This window comes from Peromyscus leucopus, chromosome 6, assembly GCF_004664715.2.
Source record: "Peromyscus leucopus breed LL Stock chromosome 6, UCI_PerLeu_2.1, whole genome shotgun sequence".
NCBI lineage: Eukaryota > Metazoa > Chordata > Mammalia > Rodentia > Cricetidae > Peromyscus > Peromyscus leucopus.
In genome coordinates, this window is record NC_051068.1 from 15985873 (window position 1) to 16008947 (window position 23075).

A 23075-nucleotide genomic window follows, 5' to 3' on the forward strand; every position below is an offset into this window, starting at 1 on the left:
CTATTTCTTGTTCTCTTATTTATGTAGTCTACATGAGTCTAGTCTTCGTTATTCTTTTAATAACTTTCCAGGAAACTGGGGTTAATCTAGTTATAGCTTGTCATTTCCCTATTAGTAAAAAGGTATAATTGTTAAAAATTATTAAACTGGATTTTACATTTTAGCACACTCTATCTCATTAGTTTATTTAAGTTCTTCCAGTTTCAATTTAGAAAAATTGCCTGGCACTCTTAACATTGTTATTTTTCAGTTATTTGAGTTTTGGTAAAGTCTTGATTTAACTCTTTTTTTTTTCACTTGTTTGTTTCTAAAGCAGCATCTCCCTGTGTAGGCCTCAAACAAACCCAAGGTTCTGCCTACTCTTCCAAGTGTTTAGATTACTGGCATGTGTTACTTTGCCCAGCCAGTGTCACTTTTAATGAGACTATCTTTCTTTGCAGGCCATTTTTGAGCTCCCAGAATATGTACTTTGTATTTATTCAGCTCCTGTCAAGTGGGCCGGTGTGGTTTGCCATGCTCCTCATGGTTGTTACTTGTCTAGTTCTTGATGTTGTGAAGAAAGTGTTTGATCGACAGCTTCATCCAACAAGTACAGAAAAGGCACAGGTAGGCAATTTTCGTACTCAGTAACTCTTTAGTCAGAACAGTTAGTGATGAGTAACTACAATTACAAAGTTCTTTTGTCAGAAAATTCCTATTTCTATATCAAAGAATTTTCCAGTACTTTTAAGTGTGATACTTTTAATTGTTTTCTTTCTTTTTCTATTAATTTTTATAGCTGCTAGTATTATAATTTAACTATTTAAATATCAAGCTATCAAGTTATGTCCAGATGACAATAATACTAAATCTGCTTCAAATGCCACAGTATTGCATCAGCTAGCTATGACTAAGGTATATAGCCATGTCCTTAAAGTACAGCAGATATTAACAGTATGCTAATGATTAGGGATATGATATTTGGGGACCGATACTGTTTCAGCTACCAGCTATGCCACTAAGTAGCACTAGGGCTTTGAGCCTCAATTTCTTCATTGGTGAAATTATGATAAAAATATCTTTCATTCCCTTTGCAGTGAGGATTAAAGGAAAGAATGTTTAAGCACAGTAAATGATAAAGAAATGGTTCCATTGGTCACATCAGCATTTATTTATCATTTAGTTAGTTTGGCAATATAATTCTAGTGAATGTTTATTTGGTGCAGTATAAAATGGTGAGGATGGGAATATTACTCTGACATACTGATTTCTAAATGGTGCTGAATAAGTTACATGATTTCTGTGGCTACCTGTGTGTATATGTGCATTAGCAGGAACAGAATATTATTGAAATCTGTATCAGAAAGATTTATCTTATTTTTAATCTTCAGAAGTAAATATATATAGTCAAAGTATTACTTTTAATATGTTTATTATATTTGTTTAGGCTTTTCAAATGAAGATTTTGTTTTTAATTTTCAATTATATATATTTGTATGGAGGGTATGTGCACATGAGTTCAGGTGCCGTTGGAGGCCGGAAGAGAGTATTAGCTCTCCTGGAGATAGAGTTACAGGTGGTTGTGAACCACCCATAGTGGGTCCTGGGAACTGAACTCAGTTTCTCAGTCTCACACTGTGGTCTATATTATATTTCCCCAAAAAGTTATGAGTAACAAGATATGAACATTTATTTGCATTTGTCCTTAATTGTTCTGTGGTTTGAAAGCTTCAAGTGTATTTTCATAGGGATTGCTTTCTGATCCAAAAGGTATGATATTACTTATGTTAAAAATATACTCCATATATTTGTTTTAACATAAGTTAAAATTTATTTTAAAAAAGGAATTTACACTAAATCATTTTATCACATATGAAGTCAGAATAATTTTCCCTTTTTTCTATGTAAATTAGTATCCGATAATTAATGAGATGTCTGGTTGTTCTCATTTGGGAAAAGGAAGGAAAGTTTTACTTCCATTCATGGGTCTTCCAGCCTGTTGCTGTCATGTTGTGTTTCTTCTTCTCTTTTCTCTGAGACAGTATGTGTCATTTATATCACAAATGTGATATTATTCCTTTGTTGTAAGCAGTAATCATTTCAGCTTCTACTGTCACTTCTGGTTTCAAATGATGAAGAAATGGATACTAAATTTTCAGATGCCTCATTGTTTACCAAAAATAACAAGAAACGTCACATCAAAGGGAGGGCTGCCAGCATTCATTCTGAGTGTGTTTTTCTTCAGAATAAGAACTTTTTTTTAAGGCCAGCATCCTACAAATACCAGTTGTATGTGTACCATACATATTTCCTAATCTTGTGGGAACAAGTGTTTGGTATTTACAAAGCTTGTCCTGTGTCTGTCTCCCAAATGATGAATACAGCTCACTGACTTGTGTGTGTCCCATCCCTTTTCTGTCCACTTATAGATGTACTCCAACACAGTTGCTTTAAGTGACGAGTTCATCGCACTGCAGCCTTTGTCGAGGGCAAGGAATCAGCTGAGCAAACTTAGGTAGAGTAGGAGTAGAGCCTTGTTAATCCTTGTGCATGCCAAAGGTCAATTAAATCATATTCAAAAGATGGGCAGATGCATCAATAAAGAGTCGAGCATTTTTGTTAGCACAGCTCTGTCTCTAATTTGACCTTAATTAATATACATATATTAAAATTTAAAAGTGATATCCATTCTTCAAGAAGAAAATTCGGTGGAAATTGAACATGAGGACAGAGAACTGTACCTTGTTACATATTTTTACACCTATCTTTTCTAGCATAATTCTAATGCTTCTGCTTGTCATAGTCATATGTAAGAATGTTCCTGCATGTTGGGTAGTTAAAAAGTTATCACAACCTTTAAACCTAAGTTGTAATCACTTGGAAGTAAGAATTGCCCGTTTTTTGTCTTTTTTTTTTTGTCTTGCCTTAATCTGTGATATAAATACATGTGCGTGTGTCTTTGTATACTATGGTGGCTGCGTAAGTATCTCATCTTTGCTGTTCTTTACTGCATCTATAAATTGAAATGTATATTTTATAAATCTTATATTTAAGTCTATCTCCACAGCCATGCCAGTTTGGAAGTTTGCAAAAAACAACCACTAATCTCAAGAAATGAAAGCTGAAATCCTAGAACTTTTGATACTATAACACATCATATATATATATATATATATTTGGTTTTTTGTTTGTTTGTTTTGAAACAGGGTCTCTGGCTGTACTGGAACTCACTATGTAGATCAGGCTGGCCTCAAACTCACAGAGATCCACCTGTCTCTGCTTTGTGAATGCTGGGATTAAAGGCATATGCCACCAGCCTGGCAATTACGTATATTTTAAATTATTTTTAATTCTCAAAATTTCTAATTTGTGTGTATTCAGTTGATCAAATAGCTTTGACATAATACCATTTAACGTTCAGGTTATATAGTAGGAATTTATAACTTACAAGGTGTTTTAAAGTTTTACTAACCTTTTTATGTTTTTATTACTGGCTTTAAATTTCTTCAGATGTTTTACTTTGAATGATAACTATAATAATTATGCTATTATAGCAAATGAGTGGTAAATCATTTTTCATATTTACAAGATCTAAATGTAAAAGTTTGATTTTTACATTTGGTTGAGGCAGATATGTATATCCCACTTTTATCAATAGCTGGTTTTCTATAATCAGTGGCTCTCTATCGTATATTTGAGGATCTGCCAGTAGGAGAGTTTATTATATAAAAGAACACTGATCAGCTCTTGTTAAGGGAAGATAACTTGCATTGTGATTAACCATATTGTTATGAATTCATAGTTTTACATATTTTGGCTTAAATCAAGCCCCCTTTTAAAAAGCAATACTAGACATAAAAGAATGAGGAAAGAAAATGGTATTATAATATTGTAATAAACTAGTAGCATTACCATTCTTCTGAAAGATTACCATGAAAGCAGCTCTTTGGGTCAGGTGTCACAGAGGAAGGACTACTACTCTCCTCACAGCTGGCCTGGGTGCTGGTACCACACTCTGTCCTTCTAGTGTGTTGCTCTGTACACATCCCAACATGTTCTCCTTCCTAGAAGTCTAGGTTTGTTACATAGTACATGGATGCTTTTTATACTGTTAACTGAAAGTCAGCAACAATGAAAAACAATAAGAAGCCACTGCTCTCAGCCAAAGCCAGACAGAAATAGGGTGACCTTCCCTGGGCTGGAGAGATAGCTCAGTGGTTAAGAGCAGTGGCTATTCTCTCAGAGGACAGCACCCACCTGATATCTCACAACTGTTCATAACTCCAGCTCCAGGGGATCTAACACCCTCTTCTGGCTTCCACAGGCACCAGGCTCAGGCTCATATATGCATTCAGGCAAAACACTCATACACATGAAAAATAAATATTTTTTTAAGTTGACATTACCTGAAGAAATATTTTAACTTAATTTTATTAACCAGTAAATCATGCCCTCTTTCCGCATTTGCTGTTTATGGGCCATGTGACCCTTCCGCTCTCCAGTCCACTTAAACGTAGAGGAGTGTCCTGAGGTGAGAGTGTATGGGTGAGAAAACAAATGCTAAGGCTTGATGGCACTTAGTTTTACAGAAGAAATAGAATTTAACTAAAGAAAACTTGGTTTTTACTAGACTGTGTGCTTCTAAGAGCTTTGCACTCATGGCTTCGTATGGTATGCTTTGCTGTATTCTCCAAAAAGCTCCTTGGCTTTTTCTGTCCTGTGACAGTAACTGTGCTGTTGTGTGAACTTTCGTCTGTGCCTCCCTCACAGATTATAGCCCCACCCTACTGCTTTGATTTTAAACTATATACTGTGAGAGTATTATTCTAATATAAGACTGACTGCTTTTCTGTCCTTCTAGATGGAAGAAGATAAGGGTTCAGTCGGCTCAGCATATGAATTTGCTGAAAGCCAGCACAGAGGGGAGGACAGTAGGCACCTGCTAGCTGAGGTGCAGCCAGCAGGACAGTGGTTACGTGCACTAGGTAGTACTTTGCTGGGCCTTCTTGGGGACTCCTCCACTCCATTCTCATGCTTGGGGTATGCCATGGAGAATCGGCACCACATTCCATTTCACTGTACTGATTCTTCACTGTTCCTTGTATATTGTTTTGCCTTAGTTCTTTACCTTGTTTGTACCCCATAACTTTTTTATGTTTATCCCTGAATTTCTTATTCATGTTTCTTTGGATTTACAGTGATAAATCACACTTTACTTCAGATTCTATCATAGTAAGGTGTTTTCATAGCCTGTTGTCTTACATTCAAGAAGTTATTCCTTTCCACTTCTTTTGAAAGTATGTCATGCCTTATCATTTTGAAATCATTATCCCCTTTGAAGTTGTAATTGTGTATATTTTTATGTGTATATTTTAATGTGGACACTGAATTACTGAAGTCTTCCTCTCTTTGGAGTTGAATAATCAAATGAGCAAGTGTGCTTAGACTGAGTGACTAGTTTTCCACTAACTGGCATTTAACAGACTTGTCTTTTTCATACATTTTCATAGATGTAGCTCTATAAAAACATTAATTGTTGGGACTGCAGATGGCTCAGTGGTTAAGAATACTTGCTGTTCTTGCAGAGGACCTGGGTTTGGTCCCCAACACCCACATGGTGACTCACAACCATCCCCAGGCATGTACATGGTACAGATACATAGATGCAGACAAAACACTACATGATATAAGTAAATCTAAACAATATTAATTGTTATGGGAATAGTTTACTCCTCTTTTGAAGAATAAATCTAAGCTACTTCTAGTTATAATTGGGATATGAACAACATTTTGGTTTGTAGTACTTATAAATCCTACCACCAGTAATTGTATTTTTCCTTACTTGTCATTTTATTGTGATTTCTGTTGAAGAAGGTGCTGTAGTCCCACCTGTAATAAGCAAATAGAGGAACCTGAAGACAGAGTATAAGTCTTTCAGCTTTATTGTAAATCATATCGTGGAAGATATGCAATAATTTGAAAAAATAGGAATTATCCTGTGAAACATATTTTAAAGTTAGATTCCTTTAGTGGATTGCCCTCAATGAGGGCAGTTAATTAGATCTCAATAAGTAGTAGTAGTAGTAGTAGTAGTAGTAGTAGTAGTAGTAGTAGTAGTAATTCAGAAGAAATTTAAATGAATTCAGAATTTTCATTTTGATTTGATATGTTTCAAAAGATCATAGTTAGGTGGCTGGAGATGAGGCTCAATTGGTAGAGTGCTTGCTTACCCTGCACAAAGCCTTGAGTTCAAGCCCACCACTGCATAAACTGGGCATGGTGGCATATATCTTCAATCTTAACACTCAGGATATGGAGTCAGAAGGGTCAGGGAGGAGTTCAAGGTCATCCTTGACTACATAGCAAGTTTAAGGTCAGCCTGGGATGCATGAGACCCTGGACTTTATAAGTCAAGTTCCTCCTTTTCACCTAGGACATTAACTTACCCTTTCCATTATATTGGGGAATTTTAGTGTTTAACAAATACTGATGCTCTTCCTTACCCAAACTATAAATTCCCAGCATATATTGTTAAAGAACCAGTTGAATAAATATATCATTTATATAAAAGGACTCTCCAGTCTCCTTTGAAACTAGGAATAAGTCAGTTGTTAAAATGTTTAGATAATCTAATTTTTCATTTATTTTAGTTTTACATGTGTGGTGTGTGTGCATATGTGGAGTATGTGTGCACGTACATGGGTGTGTTTAGGCATGTTTGTGTGTGGAGGCCCCAGGCTAATGCTAGAGGTCTGTCTCCACTTTCTCCAGCAGGGTCTCCCTCTCGCTCTCACTCTCTCTTTTGCTCTCAGTTTAATCTGGCACTCCCCATTTCAACTGGTTGAGCTAGCCATCTTACTCTAGGAAAAAGAGCCCGGTCTCTACTTTCCCAGTACTGGAGTTACAGACAGGCTGCCCAACTCAGGACTTTCCTGTGGGTTCTGGGGCTCCAGTGCAGTCTTCATGCCCACACTGCAAGCTCTTTGCCTGCTGTGCTCTCTCCCCAGCTCCCAGTCAATATAGTTTTTAATTATATGCTTATTTTGGTGTTGAAGTGAGGCACCATGTGTAGAAAGCTCCCAAGCCAACATGGAGAGATTTCATTTATGTTTGTAAATGTCTTTCAAAGTTTTATCATTTTGGAGTTGCTTGTGTCACTTAGAGGGAAAGAGAACAGAAGGGTGATTGATCAAACTATAAGCTGGAAACAGGTTCTGGATCCAGAAGGATGGCCAGCCATCCTGAACCATCCCCAACTGCTGTATGAGGAGATAAAGCTCTTGCTTGTTCTAGAGAATTTATGATTCTTAACAAAATTTGAAATTCAGTAATAATTTGTGATCTTTGATTTCACATCAAAAAGAAAACATTTCTCTAAAAGCAAACCTTAAATCTTTTTTTAAATATCCTTTCCATCAGTACCAATACTGTTATGTTTGTGATAAATATGAATTCTTAAAAGTATAATATGTAATGATATATGGAAAATAATCCCTGGTTTTAAAAAAGTTGTTAGGTTTAATAGTTACAGGGTTAGTTTGTCAAATTGCTCTAAAGTTTTCCTTAACTCTGTCTCTACCAGATCAGAAACACTTACTTCATACTCAGTGAAAGTCTTTGGAGGTTAGCATTGAGCCACCTTCTCACTGTGACTCACACTGCTGCTCTGACCTTTCACCCTTTCTTTACCCTCACCTCACTAGATAAGTGCAGGGGTGCTCCCTCTGAGAACTGCCACAGTGCCTTCTTTTGACTTTCAGGACTTCTACTTCTACCATTCAAGGGATGCTCCAAAGCAATAAAAAGAATCCAGAGAGATTCCTGCAGTTGGAGTGAGATAGTAGTACTTAACCTGAACCATGCCCACGGGCATGAACAACACCTTCATCGGCTGGTGTGAAGCATAGAGCAGCAGGGCAATCCCATCAGGAAAGAAGCTGGAGTCCAGTGCTTTGCCTCAGCTGGAGCGTGTGGGAACACAGGAGTGAGCAAGGCCTAAACTGGGAACTGATGAGAACCTGTTGCCTAGGGCAGGATTACCCAGACTCCTTCGTTGTACATTTCTATTACTTCTGTGGTAGTGAATGGGTCCTGGTTCTTGGTACATTGGGTGGAATACGGGAGCAGTTTCTGACCAACACAAAATGGATCTCATGGAGTGTGGTGTGTGTGTGTGTGCGTGTGTGCGTGTGCGTGTGCGTGTGCGTGTGCGTGTGTGTGTGTGTGTGTGTGTGTGCTCGCGCGCACGCATTTTTTTTGTATTGTTTTGGTATATTTTGTCCTGGTTTTTGCTTCTTTGTGGGTTCTTTTTGGTTTTTGAGAGAGAGAGGGAAGGAGAGAGAGAACATAAAGTTGGGTGGGTAGGGCATGGGGAGGATCTATGAGGAGTCTGAGGAAAAGAAAGAACATGAAATATATTGTATGAAAAAATGAAGTCGATTATAGAATGGTGGGCTCAGGCTCCACCAGTTGAGGCTTATGCACATTCCTGACTCTAAAGTCTGTTGGAAGCTTTGTTGGGTTGGTGTTTCCCAAGCTCCCTATTTGGCCAGGAACTCCTCTCTGAACTGTTTATGCAAACATCTCACAGAACACAGTTAAAGCAATGGTACATTAAATAGGTCCTGAACCACGATGTGTTAATTAAAGAATATGTGAGCTCTGCTCTCTCAGTGCTTATCAGGGCCCAGCGTTTGGGTGTGACAGGTACTGGCCACTCCCACCACTTGGAATGAGCAAGGGCTCCATACATGGATCTTGTAGGACTCCACCATTTGCTTGCTTTCAGAATATCAGGTTATTTACATTTCACATGTGTGTCTCAGTCCATTGTGAGTTTCCACAGTGTCTTATGTTACCATGCCTCACATGGCACAGTGATTCCCAACCTTGAGGATGTGAGCTTTACCAAATTTATTTCATTCTTATTCCTGATACAGGACATAAAGGAAAATAAATTCAAATAAGTTTTTTAACTTGCACTCAGAAGGTAGTGGTAGATGGATTTTGTAATTTCAAAGCTAGCCTGGTCTACTCACTGAGTTCCAAGCCAGCCAGGACTACCTAACAAGAGCCTGTCTCAAAATCAGACAAAAAACAAAACAAAAATACTCTTGACTGCCACAACCAAGGATGGGATTCATTCAGCCACATGATCAGACCATTTACCCTCATTTTAATAATTAATGTTGCTAGTTGTATGGGATTGGGTTATCTTGCTGAGCCTATTTATGCCTGAATCAATATAAATCTTAGAAATCTGATAAATTCAACTTTAAATCTTAATAGTACTACTAACTTGCCTGACAAATTTTGATCCATGTTCCACCTGCTCACTATTAGAATGATAACTTGATAATGGGCAAAGGTGGCATCTTAGAGTTGTTCAGCACAACTTAAAACCTTAAAAGGTAAATGAGTATGGAGTAGCTGTGTTGAGCATTTGTTCATGGCACATAAGAAACACTACTAAAGTTCTTACTGATTTGTTGATCTTATTCTTACCAGACAATGTACATCCTGCCAGGTTATTTCCCAGTCTTCAAGATAGTTTATACTCCACTGTTCTCAGTTGCTGGACATTTGTTCTTTAATCATAACTGCAGGAACATTGCACCTAAGCAAAACTCCAAGATGAATTAGAGTTGTAGTTGACATAAACCAACTTACCATAGCAAATTATTAAGTGGCAAAATAATAAACCTTTGCAGACTTAAATATCCATCTACCCATCTTTATACCATTATTTAACTAGGCATCTGATTATGATTGTACTTCAAAGAGTTCTGTACATTCCATATTGTAGTAAAACATGTATGTTTGTATCAGTCACTTTCAGTTTCAAAATACTTATTTTGATTTCTTAATGGTTTTGTGAAGTACACATCTATGAATAACTAACTTATGTTCTTCTGCAGCTTGCTGAAGCACATTCAAATGTCAAGTGCTTGGACTCCATGTGCTGTTTCCCAGGAGAGACCCCTTGCACATCTGTTGGAAGAATGCTGGAGCGAGTCATAGGAAGGTGTAGTCCCAACCATATCAGCAGGTGTGACATTTCACTGCATAGCCGTTTGTACAGATGACTGTCCTGTAAAGGGACATAAAGAGCCTTGCAGCTGCAGGTACCAGGGAGTCCACTGGTTTTACCCAGTGGAGGAGGGAGCTTGCTGTTGATTAACTCTTTGTAGTTTTGTGACATGGTCCTTTGACTCGAAGAAAGAGAAGGCATCTTTGAGGAGACTTTGCATCCAATGAATAAACTAGTGGTTTTAGTCTTTCTAAGATGCAGTGAATAGGAGTGTGTATATGGTACTCTTTTCTGGAGTACTACTTTAGTCATTATTATTTTATCTATGCTCCTGTTTTCTTCTCTGCTAGGTGTTTGGTTTTTGTTGTTGTTTTTCCTACTGCTTTTTGTCATTACAAAAGTAACCTCCACACTCAATGTCAAACACCATTGCTTTCCTTATTCCTTACCTTTGTTTTCTAAAGCTAGTCAGTGATTCAAGGCTATACAGGAAGGCTGTTCTGTTCCATGCTCCTTCCTCAGATGTCTGTAGTGAAGTTTTAAAAGGAGTTTTGATTTTTAAGTTTCTTTGATTTGGCATTTATTGTCCAACTGTATGTTAGAACAGGTTTTAACAATGCCTCTAATATTAACTTTGATAAATTATGGATCAGAACAATCTGGGTTGTGGTTTTTTTTTTTTTTTTCAGCCATTCTGAAGTTGATTTCTTAATTAGATTTATCACAGCTTGTTTTTATGGATCACAGCCCAAAATTTTATTTGGGGGTAAATAGCATTTAAAATTCTTTCTCTCTGTCTCTCTGTGTCTGTCTGTCTGTCTGTCTCTCTCTCTCTCTCTCTCTCTCTCTCTCTCTCTCTCTCTCTCTCTCTCTCATGATTACCCAAGATGCAGATGATTATTAGGTACTAGAGAGTGACATCGCCTTTGTGCTTGTTCTCACACCGCTTCCCCAAGTCAAAGCAGCAGCACACTGGGTGTCAGTAAAGGTTGTGATTGACACACCAAGGTGCTAGTCTCCGTTCTCCCTGTGTGCCCTGGGAATATTAAATCAGTGGCTTAGGAGAGCCCAAGAATATCCTAAAGAGATAAATGAAGTGGGGAAGCATTGTTTTTGCCTTTTGGAAAAACTACTTTTTTTTTTTTTTTTTTTTGGTTTTTTGAGACAGGGTTTCTCTGTGTAGCTTTGCGCCTTTCCTGGAACTCACTTGGTAGCCCAGGCTGGCCTCGAACTCACAGAGATCCGCCTGGCTCTGCCTCCCGAGTGCTGGGATTAAAGGCATGCGCCACCACCGCCCGGCTGGAAAAACTACTTTTAATATTTGGTTAGCTTTATATTTTGAAAAATAACAGGCATGATATCACTCATATAACATGAAATATAGTCTCTTGTGAACATGTTCTCAACTCACTTTGCATTTGGCTTTGCCATGACTTTGTGAATACACTACTTGTGGCTTCAACCCTCATTTGTCCTGACTTGAATATAACATAGGATCCAAAATATTTCTGTGATGCAATAGTAATTTCATCCTACATGAACGGATTGCTATGAACAGGTAAATGTGCTGGAATATTGGTATCTTACATACAGACATTGAAAAAAATATAAGATAGTTTTATAGTGTTCCTAAGGTAATAGTTTTACCAAAAGATATTTCAGGAGGGTCTTACATTGTTGTTTTATCTGTTGACAGTCCTTCTTACTTGGAACCTAGATGGGGATTAGATTAAGATAATATACTAGAACTTCTACATAGTTTTTACTTTTAATAAGAAGTTGTCTGTAATGGTGGTACACATATTTGCTAGTGATTAAAAAGACTAGAATTAATTTTTTTTTTTTTTTGGTTTTTCGAGACAGGGTTTCTCTGTGTAGCTTTGCGCCTTTCCTGGAACTCACTTGGTAGCCCAGGCTGGCCTTGAACTCACCGAGATCCGCCTGGCTCTGCCTCCCGAGTGCTGGGATTAAAGGGGTGTGCCACCACCGCCTGGCAACTAGAATTAATTTTAAATGAGCCTTTTCCCCATTTCCTGTGTACTCTTGCTGTCTTGCTATCAGTTGTGTTCTGTGTCCCCATTCTTTGTACCACTATTTTTCTAACTGTCACCCCTGGAAATCTATCTGCCTGGGAGTTACTGGATTTATTTTAGCATGTCTTCTTAATGGTGGTTATTACTGCCAGTATTTCTGTTTACTCAGAATTAGACCATATTCATTTTCTAAATTAGTTTTTCGTAATAAAATGTTCACTTCAGTAGTTAATTCTTTGTTTGGCAGGTACAGTGCCATTGCGTTGGCTACTGTTGCCATTTTCTCCTCATTGTAGCTAAGCAATCCAAAGAATCTGGGCAGATTTTCCTGAAGTACAGAACTGGTTGCTGTTTTTCAAAGGGCTATATGACAGTTGCTGTAGCCTATCAGCATTGTGTGAAACTCCTAACAGTCATAGTTTCTATGTATTTGTATGAAATAGTTTTAGCATTTCTGTTTTGATATGGAACAGCCACTATTCTACATCTGTGTTTCATGTCCAGTTTGAAGGGATAGGTCAAGGCTGAGCCTTCCAGTGCAAGATGTGGCAACTTAGGGCTGCTTTACCACTAACAGTACTAAGCATATTTGGAGATAAAAACAACTTCCATATGGCACATGGGACTGCCTGCTAAGTTCTGCCATCCAGACACAAAAACTTGGTGTGTTTTTTAACTGATGTTGTTAAGGTAGCACATTCCATGGCAAGCTCAGTTTCCAAGGGAACATCATGATACTGTGTAAAGGACATGCCACATTTATCTAAGCTAAGTAAGCTAAGGAGCTATACTTCAGCAGTGACTGACGTTCTGTGTGTACTTCACTTGCAGTTATAATGAGTTACCTACTTGTCATCACAGGTACTTGGGAGTTTGAGACAGGAGGATCTTATCTTGAGGCCTGAGCCACTTCGTGAGCACTCTCTCTCATACACACACACAAAGTGGGTAGGGAACTAGCATTATGATTGTCTTGGTTTCATTTCCTGTTGATGTGGTAGACTCTGTGACAAAAGCAGCTTTAGGAAGAAAGTGCTCCTTCTGCCTCCTGATTAAGGGCATAGGCCATCATGGTAGGGAGTCAAGGGAAGAGAAGCTTAACGTGGCTGGCCATACTGCATCCATAGTCAGCACAGAGAGATGAAGGCCAGGATGAGGGAAGGAGAACACTCTTAGTTCATCAGTGTCTCAGGTGTTTAATACTCTGTCAGAGTGAATGCACGTGTGTTTCAAAAAGAGGAAAAACTAAAGATACACTACCTAATAAATTTGTTCTCTGTAAGCAGTGGTTTGGAAAGAGGAAAAATTAGTGAGAGATTCTTGCAGATTAATATTGGACATTCGACTCCATCGGAGTGTAGGCAGTTAAAATTAAAACAATACTGTTTCCCAAATACTCACAAGAAATAGTCATATTCTTACTTTTATTCATTTTCTTTATAATTGTTGGCTGCCTACTACCTACTGGATTGAGTTCTCAGTGATTGAGAGAGCTGTAAACAAGTCTGTCCTGAAGTCAAAGTGGAAGGTCGCAGGCTTCTGACAAGCATGAACACAAGGCTGCTGTTAGCATTGATGCTCACTTTGTCGGTGTGTCTGCTTGCTCACGGACCTAAGTTACATACAGAGAGTCATTGGGAAACAAGATGCAGCATACAGATGACTCAGGGCTTCTAGCTTTAACCCTGTCTAAGGGAGGTGGAGGCCCTGGCAGGAGCTGCGTGCTATGTGTTTAAAGTTACAGGCTTTCTATTTTTATAAAATTCCTCGGTAAGTTTGCTACTGTTGTTGGGCTAAGGGCATGTGTTTTGAACATGGCAGACCACTTGTGGAGTTGTTACTTCATCTTCAGCTAATTCAGCTAATTCAAAGTGGCAGCTGCAAGTGAGCTATTATATATTGAACTGCTTAGCTTAAGGCCTTGTCAGTCAGCCAGCAGTTACCTTTCAGACTAGTAAAGAATCTGCAAGTGTCTTTGATACCCTCTGATGCTAACCATTTCTGACATTCAGGCTAATTAAGCTGAAATCCTTAGAGTAGAATTTATACCCAAAAGTGACCGATAATATGAATGCTTCATTCCAAGGCTTTTGGTAGGTAAGAACTATTATTTTTCTGTAATGTCAAAACACAAATTGATTTGGTTTTCAGTAAAACTAAATGTATGGGTTATTGTTTTTAACTCTTTGCCATTTGTGTGTGTGTGTGGTGTATGTGTACATTCTTGTGTGTGTGTGTGTGTGTGTGTGTGTGTGTGTGTGTGTGTGTGCGTGTGCGCGCGCGCAGGAACTGGAGGCAGGTGTCAGTGCCGTCCTCAGTCGTTCTCCACTGTGTTTATTGAGACAGGTCTCTCACTGAACGCAGTATTTGCCATTTGGTAGGCTGCTCACTAATGAGCTTGTGGAACCTGCTTGTCTCTGCCCCACACCGGCATCCCAGGCTCACACAGCCATGCTCAGCTTTTTTTGTAGGTGCTGGGGTTCCAAACTGAACTTGTTGTGTTTGCATTGCAGGCCCTTTATCAGCTCCCCAGCACCCATCTCTCTAGCATCCAGATGTGTATAATTCTTAGTAGTATACTTACTTTTCACTAGTTACTAAGATTTCAAAAGTGCTATGTTTACTACCTGTAGAAACTGGGCTAATTTCTGTATATGATAACTAACTGTAAGCATAATTTTTCTCAAGCATTTGTATATTCTAGAGTAGGGTTCAATGATAATTTGGAGAACTCCTTAGTATTAGAAATGAATCAGTGATTATTTTAAACTTTAAATTGTATTTTGGTCCTATATTTTAGGTCCTGGTTTTTGGCTTGCTTGTTTTCAACTAACCATGGATTCTGATGAACCAAACTTTTCTTTGTTACTCTAAGGTTGTGGAGCGCATCGGATCCTTTCTATACCAATGACAGGAGCATCTTGACTCTCTCCCCAATGGACTCATCTACATGTTAAAGGGACAGTAGGACTCTATGGGGACAAATTCACTGGTCCTCAGATTTGATGTCATCATCCTATAAAAGGCCACAGTGGCTCTGAAGTTACTTTCTGAAGTCTCCGGAGGAGTTGGGAGCTTCTTGGAGTTCCACGGGAAACAGGAGGTTACAGGAACCCTGCTCTATTCTTTTTCATTGGAATGTGAGCATACTAAAATTTGGGAATAGATATACTTCCAATCTCTTTGACTGGTTTGTCCCTTCTGCTCATGGAACTCCTGGTGGCATTGCAGCCTTTGCTGGGGCCACTATACTTTTAATATCAAGGTAAAAGAAAGGGTTAACTTCTGGGTATGTGTATTTTTAGCATTAGTGTGGTTCGGGACTCTTCTATTTAAATCTGCTTCTGTAAATTATGCTAAAGATTTGCCTTGAGAACTCTATTTTTTTTATTAGATTATATTTGAAGCTTTTCGTGGGGAAAGTTAATGTGAATATTAAAGAATTTTGGTCCTTCAGTGACCTGTGTTGTTAATTCATTAGTGCTTTTTAAGTCACAGAGCAAACTTGGAGAGCACGTGTCTAAGCATTATCTTCTGTAGTGTAGGTAGGAAGCTTGTACTGACACCAGACTTCTTTACCAATACGGTAACACAGCCAGTGAAGCTAACCCTACAAGTGCAAGAGGAGCTTTACATCTCATGTCCAAGTCAGAACTAGGGCCATCACTAGACTTCCAGTTGGTGTTTGCTCATAACATCTCATGTCCAAGTCAGAGCTAGGGCCATCACTAGACTTCCAGTTGGTGTTTGCTAATATTTTTGTGGCCAAATATTTAAATTTGTAGTGGGTAAATTAGATACCATTATCACATTAATTTACAGAATCTGTCTTATCTTTTGCATGCTTCAACCTGGCTAATATATTTAAACTGCCCCTCCCATTACCCACTCCCTCTCCAAAGACTCTGTTCATAATTTTATGACAATATTGTAAAGTTCAATTGTATCAATAAAAAAACAAGTTTGAACAGTATTTAAAATTGCAGATACATTTAATTAATACAAATTAACATATAAGCCATAAAATCTTTCTATGGCCCACTGTAAACCAGCCTTGAGAATAAAGGATTTTTGTTAAAAATCTTTTTTTTTTTTTTTAGGTTATTGTATGTTATCTAATTTAAAGCAGACTGCCACAATAAAGTGAATTATGCTTACAGTCTCATTGTAAGGTATATTATCAGGTATGATTGTTGAATGAAAATGACACAAAGTTAAAAATGCTAAATTTTTGCCACCAAAAATGAATTTTATCAGCAATAAGTTAATATGCTATGGATGATTAATCAGATACATATTATTCTTAATTCCTTGAATCTCAAGTTTTAGTTTCCAGATGATTTGTCACTGAGACTTCAGTGTTACTTATTTTATGTAGGAGTAGTGTTTTAAGATTTGTGAATGATTATGAGAGAACTACCACCTAGCTCTAAGCATGTGATTCTGTACACACCTAAGGTCATAGAAAACATTGCAGTGAGGTTTTGTCAGTTTCTCTCAGAAGCTGGAAATTGCTCAAAGGTTTGTTCTGCAGCTCTCCAGAGGCTCATTCCTCCTCACATGAGTGGACTTCTAGCCTGGGCTGCTAAGGCAAGAATTGCAGAGGGAGAATGAAGATTGTCTGTGTGCAGATTAACTTATCTGTTTCACTAATGCAAGGATATTATCCATGTTCTCTGAATATTAATTTTCATAAACAGCCCTTCTTTAATTTAGACATTATAGAATTATATGTCTGATGACCTGTTATTCTGGAAATACCTTAAAGGGATAATACTCTTATTCTCTTATTCACGTTCTAGAGATGAAATATTACATACACATACATATAATAGTTGATAGATAATAAATGCTTTATCCCTTAGAATATCTTAGAGAGTATACATGCAACAAAGTGACATTGAATAGGCATGGTTTACCTGACTTATGGTGTTGATTATTAACAAAGGACTACAAAGTCACCAAGAAAAGGCCAGGGTTCAGCTGGCCTAGATTTGGCCTAGCATTGATTGATAGTAATTTTGAGCATTCGCCATTTTTATTTAGTTAAGACTTCCTTTTATTATTTTTTAATATTTTTTATTTTTATGTACATTGGTGTTTTGCCTGTGTGTGTCTGTGAGGGTGTTGGAGTTCCTGGAACTGAAGTTACAGAGAGTCATGGGCTGCCATGTGGGTGCTGGGAATTGAACCCAGGTCCTCTAGAAGAGCAGTCAGTGCTCTTAACCTCTGAGCCATCTCTCCAGCCCCCTCCCCCTTTTTTAAGTGGTGCTGAGGATCAAATTCATGTCTTTGTACATGCTAAGGAAGTGCTCAAATGCCAGCATAAATCTACACCTGCAGCCTATAGTCTACATAACAATGAATAGGGCTGAGCCATAGCTCAGTGGTAGAATGTTTGGCTAACATGTTCAAAGCTCAGGATTCCATCCCAAGAACCAGAGTAAACAAATGAGACATCCACTAGTATACTCATTCTGCTTTTTAGCTCAGAACAATTGTTTTTAAAAGGAAAAGTATTTTCTACTTTCAAGAACATGATTTTCTTGCATTTGCATGAGAATGTAATAATGCAGTGGAGGTTTTGTTTTGCTTTTGTTTTTAGTATTCTGGTGCTAATATTCATATGATAAAACTTTACTGCAAAATGCCAGAAGAGGTCCCCCTTGCATATTTCTGTCCAAGTCTTTGGACAGTTCAACACTAATAACCAACTTCTTTTATCTGTCAAGGGGAGAGTACAATGCCAAATGTTGCTGTTAGTTTACCAGTGGTCTCAAATCTGTTTGCCTCATCTGAAGGCTGTAGACCTGAAGAGCATGAGAACCACTAAGTTAGTTGGTACAATTGCCAATCAGCACCCTATTCAGCTTTAACAGTACAGGCTCGCTCAGGACAGAGTCAGCTATGGGCCATTGAGAACTGCAACTGTGAATGTTTGCTGTGGGGTCAGGAGATATGCAGAATTTATGGTTTTGTTGCCTCTACTTTTTCTTTGGAATGCAGAAAAGCTCCCAGAGTTGACCCAAACCCCAGCAATCTCCTGATAAATGTTAACTGAGATAAATTGCCCTATTGAAAACACTGTGGTTCCCTTCATTAGTATTAGGACTGAGACTGTTTCTATTACAGAATATTCTGGAACTGAACTTTTCTGAGATGCTTGAGACTCTTGTTGGACAGGGGTTAAAGCTACTACAAACTTTAAAACTAAAAACAGAGTCTTCAAAATAAGTTTGGAGCATGGGGGGAAGGGGGTCTTCTATGTTTGTGTTTGCCCTATAGAAATCAGTTAGGAATATAATATAAGCAAGTATAAATTAACCAACCAAAGACATATGTTGTATTCATTTTGGCCTCCCTTTATAGACATTTTTATTTCTATCTTTAAATGAATCATTTTCATAAAATTAATGCATTATTAAAGTGCTGTTTGATGCAAAATAACTTGAATGATATTCTACAAAATAAGCCATCACTGATGATATATTTGTGGTGGTAACTGCTAGATCCCTATGAGGAGTGAGTAGCTAGAGACATGCAACAGTGTTTAGTGTTGGCCTCAGGCACTGTAGCTATCCAGTGTCATCTTTTCAGTTTTCTGCATTATCAATGACCATATTTACTTACTGTACAGCTCTAGTTTAAAGTTTATGAAATTTATCAAATAAAAACTTTGCTATATATGGGTGCTTCTCCATTATTTGAATTCATCCTTTGTCTTTTCATCATAGCCAGCAGTACCAAGCTTGTTTCAGGTTAGTTTCCCAAGTTAATTCTCCATTATTATATAGGAATATCAAGGCTTTCACTGGCTGTATTGTGGGAGCTTGGGGGTGTTGCTTTTTGATATAGAATTTTACTCTCTATCCCTGACTGGTCTGGAACGTATGTAGAACAGGCTGACCTTGAACTCTTCTGTTTATGCTTCCTGAGTAAGAGTGTGCATCACAATGCCCCTCATAAAATAATGCTTTTAAAAAAGAGTAACTATGAGATTCAGGATGTGGCTCTTTGAGTAAAGCACTTACTGTTTAAGTGTGAGTACCTGAGTTGAGATCATCATAATCTGCATTAAAGCCAGGCCTGGTAACTATCTATAATCCAAGTATTCCTGTTGATGACATGAGAGACAAAGACAGCAGAATCCCTAAAAGCTTGGAGGCTAAGCAGCCTGGTATATGTAAGCGCAAATATCAGAGACCCTGTCTCAAGCAAAGTAGCAAATAAGGCAGTTTAGAGAAAACCCATAGCCAACATCAACTTAAATAGAGAGAAATACAAAGCAATTCCACAAAAATCAGGAGCAAGATAAGGTTATCCACTATCTCCATACCTATTGAATATAGTACTTGAAGTCATAGCTAAAGCAATAAGACAACTTCACAAGATCAAGGGGATACAAATGGGAAAGGAAGAAGTCAAATTATCTTTATTTGTAGATGGTATGACAATATACATAAGTGACCCCAAAAATGCCACTGGGAAATTCCTACAACTGATAAAACACTTTCAGCAAAGTAGCTGGATACAAAATTAACTCACCAAAATTAGTAGCCATGTATACAAATGACAAACGGATTGAGGAAAAAATCAGGGAAACAACACCTTTTACAATAGCCTCAAATAATATAAAATACCTTGGACTAACTAATGAAGCAAATGAAAGGCATAAATACTTCAAGATATTGGAGAAAGAAATTGAAGATATTAGAAGATGGAAATATCTCCCATGTTCATGGATTGGTAGGGTTAACATAGTAAAAGTGACCACCTTTCCAAAAGCCATTCAGTGCAACCCCCATCAAAATTCCAATACAATTCTTCAGGGATCTTGGAAGGACAATTCTCACCTTCATATGGAAACTAACAAATCAATAATTTTATCAATGCATACCACTTAGCAAAGTTAAGTCAAGATCAGATAAGCAATTTAAATAGACCAGTAACCCCTAAGGAATTAGGAGCAGTCATATTCAAAGTCTCCCAACCAAAAGAACCCCAGAGCAAGAAGGTTTTAGCACTAAATTCTACCAGTCTTTCAAAAGAAGTTAATGCCAGTATTCAAATTATTCCACAAAATAGAGAAGAAACATCACCAAATTCATTTTATGAGGCCACTCAAAGATTCAACAAAGAGAATTGCCAACCAATTTCCCTCATGAACATTGTTGCAAAAATGCTCAATAAAATACTTTCAAACCAAATCCAAAAACACATCAGAAAGATCATCCACCACAATCAAGGCTTCATTCCAGAGATGCAAGGATGGTTCAACATATAAAAATCTGTCAGTGTAATCCACCATATAAACAAAATGAAAGAAAAAAAACACATGATCATCTCATTAGATGCTAAAAAGCCTTTGACAAAATCCAGCACCCCTTTATGATAAAAGTCTTAGAGAGATTCAGGGATACAAGGACATATCTAATCATAATAAAAGCCGTATACAGCAAGCCTATAGCCAACATCAAATTAAATGGAAACTCAAAGCAATTTCACTAAAATCAGGAATAAGACAAGGCTATCCACTTTCTCCATATCAATTAAATATAGCATTTGAAGTCTTAGCTAGAGCAATAAAACAAAGGAGATCAAACAGATACAAATTAGGAAGAAGTCAAAGTATCACTATTAGCAGATGATAAGATAGTATACATAAGTAACCCAAAAAAATTCCACCAGGGAACTCCTACAGCTGATAAACACTTTCATCGAAGTGGTTGGATACAAGATAACAACAACAAAAACCAGCCCTCCTATATGAAATGAAATATGGACTAAGAAACACCACCTTTCACAATAGCCACAAATACTATAAAATGTCTTGGAGTAACTCTAACCAAGCAAATGAAAGACCTGTATGATTAAAAACTTCAAGTTTTTGAAGAAGGAAATTCAAGAAGATATCAAAAGATGGAAAGATCTCCCATGCACATGGATCAGTAGGATTAACATAGTAATAATGGCTATCATACCAAAAGCAATCTACAGAGTCAATGCAATCAAAAAATTCCTACACAATTCTTTACAGACTTTGAAAGAACAATATGCAACTTCATATAGAAAAAAAAAGAAACAGGATAGCTAAAACAACTCTATACAATAAAAGAACCTCTGGAGGTATCACCATCCCTGATTTCAAACTGTACTACAGAGTTATAGTTTTAAAAACTCCATGGTTTTGGCAAAGAACAGACTGATAGATCCATGGAATCTAATCAAAGATCCAAATGTGAATGAACATCCAGTTTTTGATAAAGAAGCCAGAAATATACAATGGAAAAAAGAAAGCATCTTCAACAAATGGTACTGGTCAAAATGGATATCTACATGTAGAAGAATGCAAATAGATCGATAACTATCACCCTATACAAAAAAGTCCAAGTGAATCAAAGATCTCAACATAAAACCAGATACACTGAACTTTATAGAAGAGAAAGTGGAAAGTTCAAACCCATTGGCACAGAACACCAATAGCATAAGCACTAAGATCAACAACTGATAAATGGGACCTCATGAAACTGAAAAGCTTCCATAAGACAGGATACTCTCAATAGAACAAAGCAGCAGCCTACAAGATGGGGAATGATTTTTACCAACCCCACATCTGACAGAGGACTGATATCCAAAATATATAAAGAACTCAAGAAACTAGACATCAATGAACTAAATAATCCAATTTAAATATGGAGTACAGATATAAACAGAATTCCTAACAGAACTCAAATGGCTAAGAAATGTGGTGGTATTGTGTTCCCCAAAATATTGTGCATCCTAATAAACTTATCTGAGGTCAGAGACAGAACAGCCACTAGATACAAAGGCTAGAAATTGGTGATACTCACACCTTAATCCTAGCACTCCAGAGGCAGAAATCCATCTGGGATCTCTGTGAGTTCAAGGCCACATTGGAAACAGCCAGGTATGGTGACACACGCCTTTAATCCCAGGAAGTGATGGCAAAAACAGAAAGATATATAAGGCATGAAGACCAGGAACTAGAAGCATTTGGCCTGGTTAAGCATTTGGCTGGTTAAGCTTTTGCCTGGTTAAGCATTCAGGCTTTTGAGAAGCAGTTCAGCTGAGATTCATTCTGAATGAGAACTCAGAAACTTCCAGTCTGAGGAAACTGGATCACCTGAGGAATTGGTGAGATTCATGGTACATCTGGCGCCCAACATTCATGGTTCGAATTCTCAAAAAGCTACTTGCCTGTGGCCTTGTGGGCCCCAGGTCAGGCCGAGCTACCCTCAGCCAGTTGTGGTGGAGCACACTGGTAGGATTTGCTGAAGGAGAGAGAGGCAGGAAGATCTCGAGTTTGAGGCCCACCTAGGAGGCTTCCTAAGGAGAAGCTTCGGCCAGGACCTAGCCACAAACGTTTGTGGTGGGACCATGGAGGCAGCGGCTGCTGCTCTGAGTTGCTGGCTCCTTCTCATCCTGTTGGTGACTGTGGTGATGCTGCTACCTGGGACAAAGGGTTTATTGCTGCTGTTTAGAGAAGAATTGCCAGGACCATCATTTTATAAGAAAGCATTAGCAAAGGTCAGTTTGGAAAAGTTTGGCAAGACAAATGGTGGGGAGAAATTGCTGTGAAGATTTTCTCTTCTAGGGAAGAACGTTCATGGTTCCAAGAGACAGACATTTATCAGACTGTGATTGCTCCAAACCACAGAGGAGGCACAAAAAAAAAAAAAAAAAAAAAAAAAAAAAAAAAATCTGCAGGGAACCATGACCACGCCTAACAGCGACTTTGAAATCTTCAAAAGGAAGACGGGACTCCACAAAGATGATCCCACATGGACTATGGTAAAACCATTAAGCTGATTAACACCACAGAAAGATCTGCTTTGCACTACAAACTACGCAGGACAATTTTGAGATGGCTAGCTGAGATGATCCAGCCTGACAGACTATTTGAACAAGGACTTGAGACAAGCCCTGTACTTTCTCATTATGCAGCGACTGGACAAATGATACAGGACTTGATAATTAACCTAAAAATTTTCTTTTCAGGATTCCCTAAAGGT

The 23075-nt window shown here is 37.9% G+C and overlaps 1 protein-coding gene across 9 annotated transcripts in view; it reads left to right on the plus strand.

Annotated features, from left to right (window-relative positions):
• Window positions 1–16201, plus strand: part of Atp11b (ATPase phospholipid transporting 11B (putative)) — a 94383-nt gene extending 78182 nt beyond the window's left edge. Inside the window, exons 28-31 of one of the 9 annotated variants that reach the window (XM_028858508.2) lie at window positions 441–606; window positions 2409–2494; window positions 9897–10027; window positions 14918–16201. In XM_028858508.2, the coding sequence (XP_028714341.1) occupies window positions 441–606; window positions 2409–2494; window positions 9897–9999 (355 nt within the window). In that variant the 3' untranslated portion in view covers window positions 10000–10027; window positions 14918–16201. Of the gene's footprint in view, window positions 1–440; window positions 607–2408; window positions 2495–4840; window positions 4965–9896; window positions 10028–14917 lie in introns of those variants that run through there. The other 8 variants (XM_028858509.2, XM_028858507.2, XM_028858510.2 and 5 more) reach the window with 8 other exon arrangements.
• The last annotated feature ends 6874 nt before the right edge of the window (window positions 16202–23075 follow it).